General features: G+C 29.4%; 1 protein-coding gene across 1 annotated transcript; it reads right to left on the reverse strand.

The window, feature by feature from the left end:
* Positions 1-7,091: 7,091 nt before the first annotated feature.
* On the reverse strand, positions 7,092-15,945 carry Ip259 (NSA2 ribosome biogenesis factor-like IP259). The gene is made up of 2 exons (XM_075370724.1): positions 15,786-15,945; positions 7,092-7,898 (listed from the first exon to the last, which is right to left on the reverse strand). Exon 2 carries the CDS (start codon positions 7,895-7,897, stop codon positions 7,118-7,120), a length of 780 nt encoding a protein of 259 aa, XP_075226839.1. The 5' UTR covers position 7,898; positions 15,786-15,945; the 3' UTR covers positions 7,092-7,117.
* Between the last annotated feature and the right edge of the window lie 773 nt (positions 15,946-16,718).

The raw sequence follows: 16,718 nt of genomic DNA on the forward strand, positions 1-16,718 counted from the left end.
TGATCGAAAATAGCGCTCTCATGTCGAGTCTTTTCGAATTCGCGATATTCCCGTTCATCTTTTTCCCTCAACTCTTCAGCAGACTCCTTGAGTGGCGGACGAACCTTTAGGTATATTTCATTTTTCAAACGCTTTGTCTCACCCTCTTCAGAACCGATCTGTTCGGCGAGCTTAATCAGAGGTTCAGTAACCTCTTTATCAGAGGTTTGAAGTCTTGTTGCGGCTTCAGGTGATTCTATCCTTCTTCTATCAATTCTGTATGTTTTCTTTTAATACTTCTGCGAATCTCTTCAATCTCAGTGATGATTCACTCGTGATCCTCCAAGGCATTCATTCGACCTTTTACTGAAAGCACTTACCATCAGATTCGATTTAAGTACGCTTTGGAAAGCCTGCACGCCAGCTTGCAAACTTTTTTGGTTTTTCAAGCTTTTTTCTGACTTTCCGATAAAGGTATCGAAATTAAATCTGTACCGTCCTTTATAGATATCTCTTTCCTAATCAGTTATTAAAAATCCATTTTTTGCTCGGTTCCAAGCACCGTTTCATATTCCTTTAAACTTTTCAAATGTCATGAGGTGTTACATGATCGTGATATATGTCTTAGGTTTCTATCGTCCTATCGAAAGACCATATGAAAATTCGCATCGTCACGGACCAATTTTTTAGGGATTTTGCTATAGGTCTGACACATAAAATACATCGATGTTATTGTACCGTCCCATAATAAAATATTTTATGTTATTTTGCTTTTCACATTCATCAAATATCATTACCGAACTTGGCCCTGTTTCTTCAGGTGCTACAATAACATCATTATCGCTGTAATAATAGCCTATTCCTTCAACAGGCTAGAAAACGTTTTCAGAATAAATATTTAGGTTGATACAAAGATTTAGAAAACACATATATTACTGAACCTCAACCCACTAGGGTCAAACAAAAGGTTGAAAACCGTATTAGACTTAACAGAATTTGAAGGACCTGCAACCAAACATCTGATATTGTTCGGAAGAGACCTTAAATGTAACATATAGAATAATTACGCACTTTAAAATATATTTTTTCTGTGATTAATTCCAGCAATAAATAAAAAATTCCGTAACTATCTATTCAGAAGAGAAAAATATACCAATGACAAAGCACATTCACTTCTCATTACTGCAGATTACATTTTTTTTGTAATCGCTCTTCGTCTTTTTCGAATTGAATTCGACTACATTTCCTATTAAACGGTCAAAATTAATTACCGTTAACTTCCGATGTTGTTCTTCGACATTCATCTCTACTGCTGAACATATTTTAAGTGTAATTTATTTTGAAAGGTTTTTCTTTTCTATCCATGAATGCTCTTCTTATCAAATCCCAACCAATGGACGAGCAGTTTTTTAATGCTTTTCTTTAATAATTTTTCCACCAAGTACGCATTACCATTCTTAGTTTTACTAATTTCTTCAGTATAAAAACTTCCCTGTAATACTTTCTCCTTACCATATTCTTAAAGATGGTAAGGAGAAATTCGTCGTTCGGAAGATATCCTTTCGTAAATGTCTTTTTATAGTTACTTATTTTTATCTGATCACGTACATCAAATTTATTCACAACCGTATGCTGCAGGCGTTTTTTGGTATATTTAGCAACACTTCGTGTTCGTTTTTATATAAAAATATTTCGGTTTAAAACCTAGACCTGTGCACCCTGTTATAATTGTTGACCAATTCATCTAATATAGTTACTCATCGGTAAAACTTTTTCTCAGCAAATTTACGCTACATGTTAGAGTTGAGGATTCTATTGAACCGCTCAACAATTTAATCTTTTTTATCAGAACATGTTGAATAATGATTGATATCAAACTTAAAAAGTACTGCTTTCATATTTGAGTTAAACCACTCACTACCATCATGTTTGAAAATTTTTCATTTTGTATTTTTGAAATATAGGTCAAGGACTTTTACATCATCAGCTTTTTCCCTCTTTAATAGGAAAGCAAAAGCAAATTTAGAAAAACAATTTATATGTGTGAGAATATATTTACACCCTCTATTTATCCTAGAATATTGTATCATCTCTACCAGATCAGCTTGGTACAAATCAACTAAATCCCTTCAGCTCAATAGATCTTGTTAGATAGTTTCTACGAGCTTGTTTGTGAAGCTCTTTTGCAATACCTCGTTTCACACTCATTTTAGAATGTGAACTAGCATATTAAGCATTTTGTATATGATATAAATATAAAAGAAGTGAAAGGTAGAAAATAAAAAAAAGAAATGAATTCTAATACAATATTTTATTTCTAACAATCATATTATTTAGGTTATACATATATTTTTATTTAAAGATATAAAACTAAATAAAACTGCCATTCGATTAATTCAGAACACAATTCATTATATGAAATTGTGTTCTCTACTACGCCGTTTTCCCAACGCCAAAGTATGTTCTCCTGTTTAACATCATTAATTTTAATCTTGGAAATTTCTTCTTAAGAATGGTGATTAGATGATGAGTGAAACGATTCTTACATCCTTAATGTAACTAATCAGGTCCTCTTCATTGCAGGTAGTGAGTTCACCATTTGACGATGTCACAAGTTGTTCTTCTGAAGACGACGTATTCATTTCTTCTTCGGCGGAAGAAGATCCGACTCCGAACAGTGACATCTAGTGAACTTCACCCACCGTACGACAAGACATGAAGCAGTAAAATGAAATGTATAAGTTTAAGAAGAGTATATATTCACATATTACTTTATATACAACTCAATAAATCACACCCCTTACCCACCTTTTACCGTGTAATCGCTCATTCACTAATGGACAATTTGGAGATAATCGTTTATGCTCGCCCAACGAAATTTCATCCTCTTCCCACTCAAAAATCTGTACATAACAATCAGGACATGCAACACTATCTAATACACCTATAAAATAAAAACCTGTTTTCACTATCGATTCCTCTTTTGGAAGATGTCTATTCCAGTTATAGAACGAATCTGCTAATTCTTCATAGACTATACTCTCTTCAAAAAATTTCCAATTATATAATTTATCGGCTATTTTACATGTTTGATTGGATATTTTATGATTAATTGCACAATGTAATAAATTAGTTTCAGATGATATGGTCCACTCACCCTAACATAATATGTATCCTCCACCTTCACAGCGAATTAATCCGCCCTTATTTAGTTTGATGGGAAGTGCGTCCGACCTTTAGCTTAGCGCCGCAAACGGGATAAAAATTTTTCAGATTAATATTGTCGAGTCGCTTACTAATCTCAAGTTTTAAGTCAAACTCATATTTTTCCAATTCCTGCTTAAATGTTTGCAATCTGCTGCTTAATTGTAATTCTGTTTCTGACATTGATCTCAAACAACCTATAACAGTAAATTAAATATTTATATATGAGTAAATACTATCAAGATATACTAATCGCATTCAGTAACTATTCGAATTAAATTTTCATTTATTCGTGAATTCTATTTGTTAATATAACTTGCTCCCTACAGAAAGGACACCGATTACCTTTTCTACTTAGTTCATCCGTAAATAAGTTTTCAGCACATTTCTTACATGAGTTATGACCAGACGGCATAAACATTAGGCAGGCATCTTCGATAAGACAAATTTTACATAGGATTCTTCTATTAATGTCTTCATCGAAGATCAATGAACCTTTCATCTTCATCAATTTCTATTCCTGTTTCTTCATTTTTTAGCATAAAAGCTATTCGCTCATTTATTTTTACACGAGGATAAATTTTATATAGATCATTTGATATTCCACAACCATGCTGTTTTATTCTACCATAAAAATGGTACAATAAAACACATATTCCTTTAAAAAAAAAATTATTAAATAATAAAATTGTGTCCCCGCATACCGAATATCTAATTGGTGGAACAATTTTTTTTTACATGAAATACAAATCGGATGTCCACAAGTATATGTAATAAATTTTCCACAGTTAATCTTACAAAAAATTCAACGCGTTAAATTCACTCTAAGCTGGTCTTTCTTTTACTTCATTTTTATAACCTGCTCTTACTATTAGATTCAAAACTGAATTGCGTTTCGCTGTAAATGAATATCCTAAAAACGAGGAGACAACATTATCTTTCAAAATAACAAAAAACATCTTGGTTTTGTTTACCTTCATTGAAAACAAGTTAACTTCATTGTTACATTCTTTATTTTATTTACATTAGTATTAAATGCATGTGCAGCAGATGCGTAATTATTATAATAATCCTCCAACTGCAAAATAAAAATAAAAAATCTTAACTTAAACTTTAGTTGAAAATAAATGTAGAAACTATTTTTAAAATAGTTTCCGAATTATTAACGGTGCTCTTAACACTAAATTTCATTCTAATGGTGCTCTCTACAGAAGCTTCATTTTCCAGGAGAGGTACTGTTTCTTCTGCCAGAGATGATGCATTTGCTAATTCTTGTTCTGTCGTAGTGTTTAACAACTGATTCCATCCATCTTCAGCCCAATGGGGATCATTATTGCTACTGGATTCCAAAATACTATTAGTTTCAGCCATCACTGTCCTAATTGAACGAAAAGCTACCCCCGAGGATACTGTAGTAATTGATGTCATCATCGTCGCTATCCTCACTATTATCAGATTCAAAAACTAGTCTTCTATAAGAGGGTAGACATCGAGGCTGATAACTAGTTAGTGCTGATGGTTGTTGATTTTGAAAATCTGGAGTAGATTCCAATTTGTTGGAGAAATCAGTATCGAGGAGGACGGCTTCAACAGTATCCCTTAATTGCTCATCAGAAATGAACACGTCTTGTGACATCTGTAAAATAATAAAGTAAACTAACAAAGAATATATTTAAAATTACATTAAAACGTTTTATTAATGAAAATCCACTTAACTTTGTAATAAGATGATTGAAGAATAGATAAAGACCAAAACATAATATTAAAATAAACCAATGACAACATTCTATCTTTTTTCAGTACCGCAGATTACTGTTAACATTCATAGCCCTCACAGATTACTCCGTAACTATCTATTCAGAAGAGAAAAATATACCAATGACATAGCACATTCACTTCTCATTACTGCAGATTACTCTTAACATTCGCCGCGCTCAAGGATTACACCCGCAACTATCTAATCAGAATAGGAAAATAAACCAATAACAACACACATTCACTGTTCAGAAACTACTTTTTGTGGTTTCACATTAACTTTTCTGCAAATCTTTTATTCACCGCCCTCATAGATTACTTCCGTAACAATCTAATCAGAATAGGAAAACAAACCATTAACACACATTCACTTTTCAGTATCGAAGATTATTCTTACAGTTTTCCGCTTTCAAGGATAACATCCGTAACTACCTAATCAGAATAGAATATGGGTTTATAGAATAAACCCATGAAACACACATTCACTCTTCTGTACCGCAGATTACTCTAACATTCATCGCCCTCACAGATAACTGCCGTAACTATCTAAAATAAACCAGTGATAATAAACATAACTCCTCTTCAGTACTCTGGTGTGATCGGAGCATGCTCCGATCATACCAGCAGGTGACAAAGAGTAATTTGCGGTAGTGAAAAGTGAATGTGTGTTGTCATTGATTTATTTTCCTTTTCTGATTAGGTAGTTACGGAAATAATCACTTAGGGCAATGAATGTTACAGTAATCTGCAGTACTGAAAAGTGAATGTGTGTTATTGGTTTATTTTTAAATTCTGATTAGGTAGTTCTAGAAGTAATCTGTGAGGGCAATGAATGTTAACAGTAATTTGCGGTACTGAAAATTTAATGTGGTTATCATTCTTTATTTTCTTATTCTGATTTGATACTCGTATGTTTGTTCCATCATAGTAGTTTTACCGATTTAGATGTATGACCCCGCTTTGGAATCCTTACATTACCGGGAGTATCATAGGCTATATAATATATACACACACACACACGTGTTTAAATTAAACAAAATATATATATAAATAAAATATTATATAATATACACACGTTATAAAGATTAAAAACACGACCGCCAAAAACATCATTGTTCTTTATTATAATTAAATACATAGATTACGAGAAACCTAATTAAACTGTTAACATTTTAGTTATTCATTTTATCTTTATTTGTTACGTTAATGTAAAAAAGTGTGAACTAATGTTATACAAAAAATATAAGTTAGATGTCATTTCATGTTTTATTAGCTGACGATTTAATTTCCTTTTCCTGTTTAGCCTCCGGGAATTAGTCAGGTATTAATTCGGAGCATGATATATACGAGTGCAAGTCTTGTACAGTCTCAGATCGACCATTAATGAGATGTATGGTTATTTGAAATCCAACCACCAAAGAACACCGGAATCCACGATCTAGTATTCAAATCTGTATAAAAGTAAATTGCCTTTACTAGGACTTTAACGCTGGAACTCTCGATTCCAAATCAGCTGATTCCCGAAGACCACTAGACCAAACCGGTGGGTAGCTTCGGATTTAACAAACAGAATATTACCAGTGTAACATATTTTATTTATTACAGGATTATTGGACAGAAGTTAAATCCAAGCAAAAACCTAGGAAAGTATAAATTTGCTAACAATATTCTCAAGAGATTAACAACAAAATCTTTTCTACTGAATAATTTTCAGTAACAAGCCATTTTTTGTGATACATGTTTAATTTTTAAAAAATTATCTGGTTAGACAGCACCAAATAATCAACCACTTTTTTCTATGCAATATCATACATTTCATAATTATTTGGACAAAACGAACCGTTTGTGTACTCTCAAACAGAAGATGTTGATGTTAACTTTTAACAACAGAACAGTACTTCTCCACACTATGCAAACTGTATTTGTGATTTCATAAACGATATATTTCCACAACAATAAATCAAGAGGTGGATCGAACCAATGACTACAGCCTTTTTGATCTTACTCACTTAGATACCTAATACTTTGGAACTGGTATAAATACAGAGAATATTATTAAACCTAAATCTGATCGAATATTGTAAAAGGAAGATTAATAAGGAATGTAAAATAGACTGTATTTTAAAATTAAATGTTAAATAAAAAACTTGCACTTTATTACTCTGAAAACATACATTTATTAAACAAGTAATACAGCATTGATACAGCCATCATTTTCAGGATTATTTGTAACCTGCGCATACTTTCCCCATACAACTTTACCGGCTTGTGTTACCAAACCCAGCTCACTGATGTTAACTTCAATAACTGTACCTTTTGTAATAACACCGAGCTGTGTATACATTGCGGAACTAGGATTCTTTTTTACACCAATAATTGGGAGATAAAATGTTGCTTTTAATTCAGGATGCGTGACATGTGCTTTATTAAATCTAAGTGCCATTGGACGAATAAATCTTTCAAATTTTGGTGGTTTACGTGTAAATCCTTCACCGACATAACAAACTTTTGTCACCATTCTTTTCCAAGCTTTTCGTTTAGTTTTGCCACTACGAACTACTTTAAACACTTCTGCATCAGCTTGCGCTCTTACTTTGGGTATTGGTACATCCCATTTACCTGCCTTTTCTTTTCTTTTCTGTTTAATCATATTTGAAAGTACTTTAGCTCTAGACTGTACATTTCTGTCCAAGAGGTAAACAGGTAATGCGCCTTCTTTTGCTTCTTCATGTGTTTTTTTAACTTGTTTCTCTTCATGTGCTTTGATTTTCTTTTTCATTTGAACTTTTTCTAAACGTCTTTGCTTGTTGAATATTTTAGCTTTAAGACCTCTCAATTTTTTGGCCATTTCTGCTCGTTTATGAGGCTCACGAGCCTCTCTTTTTCTTTTACGCTCTTCATAATCTAATCGGCGACCATACAGCTTTTGGTGCCGCTCAATATATTCGTTCTGTGGCATTCTGTAACAAACCAAAAGTAGGAAAATAATAAAATTTATTCCAAACAAAAAATATAGGTATGTTTCTGAATGATTATATACTTACTTAATCATCTTAATGACAATTGATTTTAGACCAATTTTTTTTTAACATAGGTAGAACTGATAAGTAAACAATGTGTGCCACAAGTTCAGATTTTTTATTTGCATTTAAATAATTTGAAACGCACAGATATAATTTTACGTAAAGGAACATATTTAGATCTCAAGAATTAATTTAAAAATCTATATCTGTAAGATTTCCGTCAAGTGGCAAAATACACAAAAATTGGTTGTTCACTTCTAAGTTAAAAATTTATGTAGGCTTTTGTATTATTAGCACCTAATATTATCTGTATACTGCATGGATTGAACCACACTCACAGAAAATAATAATCATGTAAGATATTTGCAATGTTTAAATCTTTAACAAAATTAGAACACTCAAATTAAGACAACCACAAACAAAACTTTATGACAGGAGGAGGCCAGCTTCTCTAATTTTATGTTAAAGGTGATATCAGCAATCAAAATATTGATACTGGGCAACAGATTCATCATAAGATATTCAATTACTAAAGGGTATAGTATGAAAACACAAACACCCATGCACCCCACTATACCTTAGGCAAGTATAGCTCACTATAGTACCATATATAGTACTATATTAGTACCTCACTATATTGAAGTTTCAAAATTCCAAATAGCCAGTCTGTGATTTTTGTTGAAATGTTATTTTTAAATATAATTTAAGAGGGTGAAAAAACTTTGGAGTTGTAACTGTAATGATAGACTTGAAACTTGTGCAAGATGTTTCCCTAAATACTTTACTCTCATTTCAGTAATATTATCCAGAGAGCTCACCACTAGATCTTGCTGCCATTTAATTTTATTAAAAAATAATCGACTTACTTCATCATCAGAACTTGAACATTTAAATTGAAAAATGGAGAAATCACCATAAAATCAATATCATATCTGATAACTTTAAATTATTTTAATGATTTAATGTGTTGTTTGCTTAAGTCTGAGATTGATAGCGACATTTACTGTACATAATTTTCAAATTGTAGGACAGAAAATGTATTACAACATTTTAAAAGATGCATACAACTTTGGAATAAAGTAGTAAACAAACTGGAAATTGAATTTGCTACAATTTTTTCATCAATGAGAAATTGAAGCTGTATCTTGAAAACTTATTTTTGGATGATTTCAAGATTTTTCATCACAAATGTTTTCACTGAACTGTTATTTAAACAAAATAAATCCAAAATTTATTTTGTAAAAAATTACTTAAAATAATGTAATAAATTAAAAATAAACAAAAGAATAATTAAGGTATCTTTTGCAAGGTATTTGTCTAGTCACCAAACTAAAAGTCAAAAATAAAATGTGCAAAATTTCTCCCACTTCCTCAGAAAATTTTAACATGATAATTGCTCTCATATGTAGTGATGCCTACTAACTCAACTTTGAAAAAAAGAACAGGTTCATTCAATCTATTTAGTGAAAAGCACAGACATTCATACATGCAGACATCTATCTAGAAAATGTAGGTGTTTTTTTTTTTAGTTTTAATAAACTCCTTAGGGTGTTAACCATTGACATTTCCAAATTAATGGAAGGGTCTTTTTATATGGATCACCATACTTTCCTTTAATTACAGCTGCATGCACTCATATAACCAGGAAATTAATACATAACTGTTTATCTTTTTTTTAATTTGACAGGAATTTACACATCATTCTGATAAAATCTTCTTTTGTTGTCAATCCTAGGATTGGTTTGTGGGTGATCTCTTTAAATCACGACTCTGTAAATTACTATGCAGTAAAAATAAAAATATATATGTTGTATTATGAATATTGATGTAAGCCCACATCTAAATGTTAATAATTATATTTTTTTTATACCTAAAGTATATTAATATAATATAATGAACAATATTGTCTCATTAAGCTAAAAGAAATAATTTTTTTTTTAAATATAATATATAATGCATGTTCAGTTATTCACATTTTTGTTCAATCTAAACTTATACCATTTAAAACTTTCTTGTTAAAATATAGGTATAAAATTGTATCTCACAAAATAAATAAGTAAATAAATTGTTTAAGAAACTAATAAAAAAATGATATTCCAAGATAAGAGAAAAAATATACAATTCGTTTTATTATTTTTCTATAATGTTTCTTTTTTGGGGTGGAAAAAATAAAAAATAATCACAGCCTCGGTGTAGTACCTAAGTTATGGTAAAATATGTGCAATAAGTCATCAATTATACAAGATTATTATTTACACAATTTGCATCACGATAATTCTGGCCATTGGATACACCTTCTCAGTACGAAGTATCCCCACGAACAGCATATATTATTTTAAAGAAATCCTAAATCTATACGATTTAGGATTAAATCGGTTTTATGATTTACTCATAAAACCGTACTTGATAACCAAGTTGATTTGACTATGAGCATTATCAGTATTGTTATTATTATATTACATTATCATTATTAATTTATGATTATTATTCATTGTATAATTGTATAAATAATTGATATTAAATGCAAAATAAATGTTTTATGTGTTCAATTATATACCTGATTAAACTATGTTTTTTATACCTTAAGATATTATATTAGGTTATATTATTTGTATAATTTATTTTCATATTGTCAACTATTATAAAATTTATGTAACTTATTGTAAAATAATTTAATTATTATTAAAAAAAACTTTTTTTTTGACAGACAATATATATTAAGATTCATTTTTTTTTCATTTAGTTAATGTAAATAAACAACTGTCATGTTATGTTATCTTATTAAACCAGCTGATGTTACATATTATTCTATTTAACTTAAATGCATTATTCATTTTTACTTTCGTTACTAATCTATACATATAAACATGTATAGCTACACAAACTTCTAAATTATGTAATATTAATATAATTTTAAACTTAACTAACCTCAATTAATATGAAATAATATAAAAGTAAATGTAATAAAGTTAATAAGGAGACATAACACTTAAGTGAATAAAATGTATTTAATGAACATTTGAATTACCGGCAATTATTAATGTAACTTAACATAAGTTAGATACTGTACAGAGCCGGCCTCTATGGCACTAGCATCTCGGCCTTTCATCCAGAGTTCCTGGATTCGAATCCCGGTCAGGCATGTCATTTTCACACTACTTGTCATTCATCTTACCCTCTGAACGGTGGTGCCCGGAGGAAGGAAAAAACAGAGACTGTGATTATCATACATTATTTTCGGTCTATAATTTTTTTTGGATCATTGTACCACACGTAAGAGAAAAGAATATTCCTAAGACTTATTTCATTAAAATTTGTCTAACTCTTTGCTATTTTTCCCAGTAAAAAATTAGGAAAGTGAATTGAGACATGAAAAAAATATGAAATTTATAAATTAAGAGAAGAAAAATGGTAATCCCTACTAACAAAGAGGCAGATCTTTGTTCAAATTTTCAGAAAATATTTAGAAATAACCCTGATTAATTTTTAATATAACTCTACAATTTAAAAAAAAAATTTGTCCTACACAAAAAAATTGATTAATACTCTAAGTTTGATTTACAACCACTTTTGCCCTCAAAATTCTTCTTCATTACAATATTTTTCGCAGGAAGAAAAAACTCATTTAACACAGGCAATATCATGAGAGTAATTTTAAGACAAGGCCTGATTTTAAATCAAAGTTACAAAATGTAAGAATAATAAAAACATTCTACATTCAGAACAAACTGGGAGACTGACAGGCAAAAAACCAATTACTTATTTTTTCTCTTCTTGTTATTCCCATTATGTCTCTTACAAATTTCATTTCCCCTGACTATAGACAACTCCCAATCCTTTTCTGTCACTATCTATATTTCATATAAAAATGTAATTGTAGGGTCATAATATAATTTATAGATTAACTTCACCTTCCATGGTACATTTCTATCCCAAACCAACTGTTTAATAGTTTTGTAGAAGTCTCCTCCTTTCTGCAATCAGGTGGTTATCTCACTTTCTATTCTCCATCTGCTTTCAGACTAGAACCCAAACACTTAAAATTGTCAGCAACATTTAGCAATCTTCTCTTCAACACATACCTCTCCAGTTTCTTTTCCTTGCCACTAACAGAATGTCTGTTTTTACTAATCTTTAACCCATGCATTTTCAACTCTTGTCCCACTCCTCAATTTTCATTGATTCCCTATATAACCATAACATCTAATAAAATCACTGTTCAATGTCTTCATCCAATCTCTGATTAACTATTTTCATTAATGTATTAATTAATATGGAAGAGAAAACATTTTCTTGTTTCAATTCATTCTTCACATCAAATTAGTCAGTATTTCCTCTGTTTCTGAATCCAGCATATCTCTTGCAATTTATATACTCCTCTTCCAACCTACTTCTGCCAGACTCTCCTATATGGCCTCTTTTTCATTAAATCATAACCTTCTCATTGATAAATCAGATTAGTTTGTTACCATATCTTTACATCCTTTCATGTGGCATAGATTAAGTTGACTGACTGCCACATTATTTCTCACTCAAATTTCTATTTATACTTTCATTAATTCTTTTAAATTAATTTGTTCAAAAACTTTTTCCATCTGGACATCAAAATTATCCACAGATAATTTTTGCATTAGTGCATATTTACTTCTTTATAAGTGGAACAATCTCAGTTATCAATCACACCATTTCTAAAGAGGCAATAAGAATTTAAATGAGATACAATTGCAATGTTGAAGCAAAAAAAGTGAAGGGAATTTTTATATTGTCAGATTCTTAATAAAAATCAAGAAAGCTTTAAATTTTTTTATTTATTAATTTTTTTTTGTCACTACAAATATTAAGGGACTTGTGCCACATTTAGAATTAAAGGCAAAGAAAATATGAACTAGAGACTGTTGAAGATGAAACAAACCAGAATACAAAACTATCTGTAATAAAAGAAGGTCACAATACTTTTCTGGATAAAAGTAATGGTTAAAAAGCAGTTTGTCAAAGATTTCTCCTGAACTGATTAAATTTGAGAGAAAATTCATTTAAGTGTTGGGTTAAGATGTCTCAAGTTCCAAAGGAAAGTAAAGAAAATAAAGGTTATGGTACAAAAAACCCAATTAATATTCCTCTTATGAACAGTAAAAATAGTTTATCTGAAAACATTCTGAAAGAAAGGCTGAATAGTATACAAATAGTGACAACTTACTACTGCGAAAATAATCAAGGGGCTATGAAGTGAATTTATTTTTCTATCAGTAATGCATATGCTTAGAGTCTTCTGAGAATAGTGGAAGAGAAAAAAAAACAAACCATGAAAAAATGTTTAAAAGTTTTTTATAAAAGGAAACGATAGCTACTTTTACCAGAAAAAGATCAATGCAATATTTGGGAAAATTTAAAACTTGGGTCTACAGGGATTAGCTCTACAATATATCTGCAAAGTATTATGATCTGTCCATCAATGTATTATAACAAAAATTACAAGTCCACAACTTTACAATATATAAAACTTAAAAAAATATTAAAATTTGCATGTGTGGAATGAAGGTAATGGCAGTGTATTGTGCAACAAAGTCATCCCATGTGTAGTAGATTATATTAAACAATAATTTTAAATTTTGTTTTGACATCAGATGAATCAAAACAGGATAAATCCTTGGCAAGTGCCTTATGTGATCTTTCTATAAAGTCATTCTGTTACAGTGAACAATTGTTTTTACTGAAAGGACACATGATGATGGTAGCAGACAGTGTTGAAAGTATTTTTGAACTTTTTTTCAAGCTTCCAATCAATGTATCACCTGATTACAATGCACGATTGTATATGACCATCACCCACACATAAACCCATTAAATCAACAATACAGCAAAATCTGTACACTGTAAATATAGTTGATCATAAGTACTTTAATTAATATGATGGGCAAAATCTTACTTTATATCGATCAGACAAAGAAGAAAATCAGATGACTTAACTGTTTATGACATGTTCAAACTAAAGGAACTCAGATAGTAATGCATATTACAAAGATAATTTTAAAGATGAATGGAATATAATCCACAACAAAAACCTAACCTTAAGACAACACAAAATATTAAAAGGTTTTATTTGAGTTCACCAGTTCAGAGTTCATCAGTATAAGTAAGAAAAGGATCACCATTCACTTTACAACAATCTTAGTTGGGAGTCTAATGAAACATGTAAGATGAAAAGTTGTATGGAATAAGGGAATTATTAAATTTAATAATGTTTAATCAATGTAAGATGGAAATTGTGTTTAAAAAAAATAATTTGATTTTCTTATTTAATATCTTTTTTCCTAATTTTTAATTTTTTCAAAATTTTTTTAATGTTTATTGTATGTTTGTATGCATTGTTTTAAATAAATTAAAAATAGTATTAAGATATGAATTAATTATACTCAGCAATACCTGCTACATGATGTTCAGAATAAGAGCAAATTTAACAATGTGACAAAAAAAATGAATTTACAAGCCAAATTATTTACATAATATATATTTACATATTATATATTTACAAATTTATTTCTTAAGAAGTTAGAAGTAAAAAACATATTTAAAATGTTTACAGTCCCATAAAATCACACTTCAAAACATGTATATTGTACTATTAGTTATTAACATTGTTAATTGTTTTTGTTTCTATAAAATTTTTTTTAATAGGTTTCACCTACCAAGCAACAATACACACAGCCAATGAAAATGGTTCATTTTTGAGATTACTAACAATACAATCTCAAGTAACTATAAATCTATAAACTTGCTATGCAAGTTATTTTTGTTCGTCTAAGAAATAGTGTGAAATACATTTAGTGTAAAACTTATTTCTTAAGATTACTGCTGTCCAAATGTATACTTCTTACTTAAAGTATGAAGTAAATTAATCATAAACACAAAAAAAAAACTTTGGCTGAAAATTGTGATTATGTAATAGATAATTTAATAGTAGTTTACTTACTGTATTTGTTGAAATTTATGCTACTTTTAAAATTATTATAGTTTTTAAAATACCTTAATTCTAGAACAAACTAATTTATGGTTTTAAATTCCCAACTATACAAAACTTGTTCCTCTTTAATTGGAAACATATCAAAGTTTAATGTATCAATGGTTTCATATTAAAAAGATTAACTATGTTACATGTAGTTTCTGAAATAAAATATTGCTTCTATTTCCAGCTAGTACATCTTTTCAAGCATTATAAACAGTGTCTTTTGAGCATTATAACTCAAACACTGGAACTATAAACTGGTAATTATGCATGTACATTTTTTCTATTTAGGCATTTACTTTTATTCCATTAATTTAACTGATGAAAACTTACTGCTAGTTTGTAAATGAAATATATATCAGCATTATGCAATTACAACATTAAAAAACAGCATCTTTATCAATCGGTGGCAAGATAATTCTACTTCAATTTTTCTGAGCAGTTAATCATATTCATGTACAATAGTAGAAACAACACTAAAAACAGTCAAAAAATTAATAACATAAACGAAAGAGAGGAATATGAATAAAACATAACCTCAAATAAATACAAAAAATCTAGAATAGAAATTTTGAGGTAGGAAATATTAATAAATGTAATGTTCCAGGGAAGGAACTTGAAATTAGTTAGTTAATTAAAACAAAACTCTCAGCGAGGTTTATTTCGTAATGCAACTGATAAATGTGCCAACCCATTCCTAACAGACTTATAAAACAATTTATTTATAATAAAATACTTTAATCTCAATATAAAGTTGCAAAGAAGAACATAATACTTTATATTATAAATAAAATTTCAATATGAATTAGTAAGTAACATACCTGATGAATACACAACCTTAAATGATTACAGGTGAAATTTAACCTTCCACTGTAAACCTCGCTGAACTAAGAATGAATTTAAAAAATCCGATCTTGTTCTTGCTTTAGAACAACGGCTCCACGAGTAGTATAACCACTGAGTATAACAGCACGTGTTACTTGATCCTTTGATTTTTGTAACTTGTGCGAGTAATTAACGGCCAGCACCAGAAGTATGATACAACTTCCCTGTAAATTAATAATTTAATAAAAATTAATCTGTTCCTTTCAAATAACGTGTAAATTAATAGGACAGATGTACGTGCTAAAATTTTTGAAATATTTAAACTTGTATCGATTATACTACATTTACATCAATCGTAAAAAAAACATATTTCTTAATCCTCTATTAATTAATTAACCGAATAAAAATATTTTACAAAGATCGAAGAATGTGTTCTTCAACAGTTGTTTTTACTACAATGGTCGTAATGATGAACATATATTCAGCTTATCAAATATTACTACCCTTTATTTATTTTTTTTTTGTATTGCATATATTGTATTATTTAGTATTTTTTTTTATTTAGTGTATTCATGTATTTATTTTAGCATTATTTATGAGTTTTTATTTTAAATAGTTATATGAAGTTTAGCCACGTCTATTTTTTTTAATTTCATAATTAATTTTACACATTCCTGACGTGATCTATATAATTTGTTGTTAAATACACCAACAGATTACCAATAAATATATCTTTTTATTCAAAAAGATATATTTATGGTAACAAAGGTTACGTTGAGGAATGGATTATAAACTAATGAAATTTTGTAATCTAGATCAACGCCTAATTATGAATAACAGCAATTAAGTACCATTTCTAGACGTCAACGTTTTTCAATCGTTACATCCTCTTGTGGAAGTTATACTTAATATTATTTATTACTCGATAT

Source organism: Lycorma delicatula, chromosome 7 (assembly GCF_047948215.1).
Source record: "Lycorma delicatula isolate Av1 chromosome 7, ASM4794821v1, whole genome shotgun sequence".
NCBI lineage: Eukaryota > Metazoa > Arthropoda > Insecta > Hemiptera > Fulgoridae > Lycorma > Lycorma delicatula.

What these genes read in the sequence shown, in the direction of transcription:
- Ip259 (XM_075370724.1), bottom strand. Translation starts at nt 7,897, where the DNA reads ATGCCACAGAACGAATATATTGAGCGGCACCAAAAGCTGTATGGTCGC.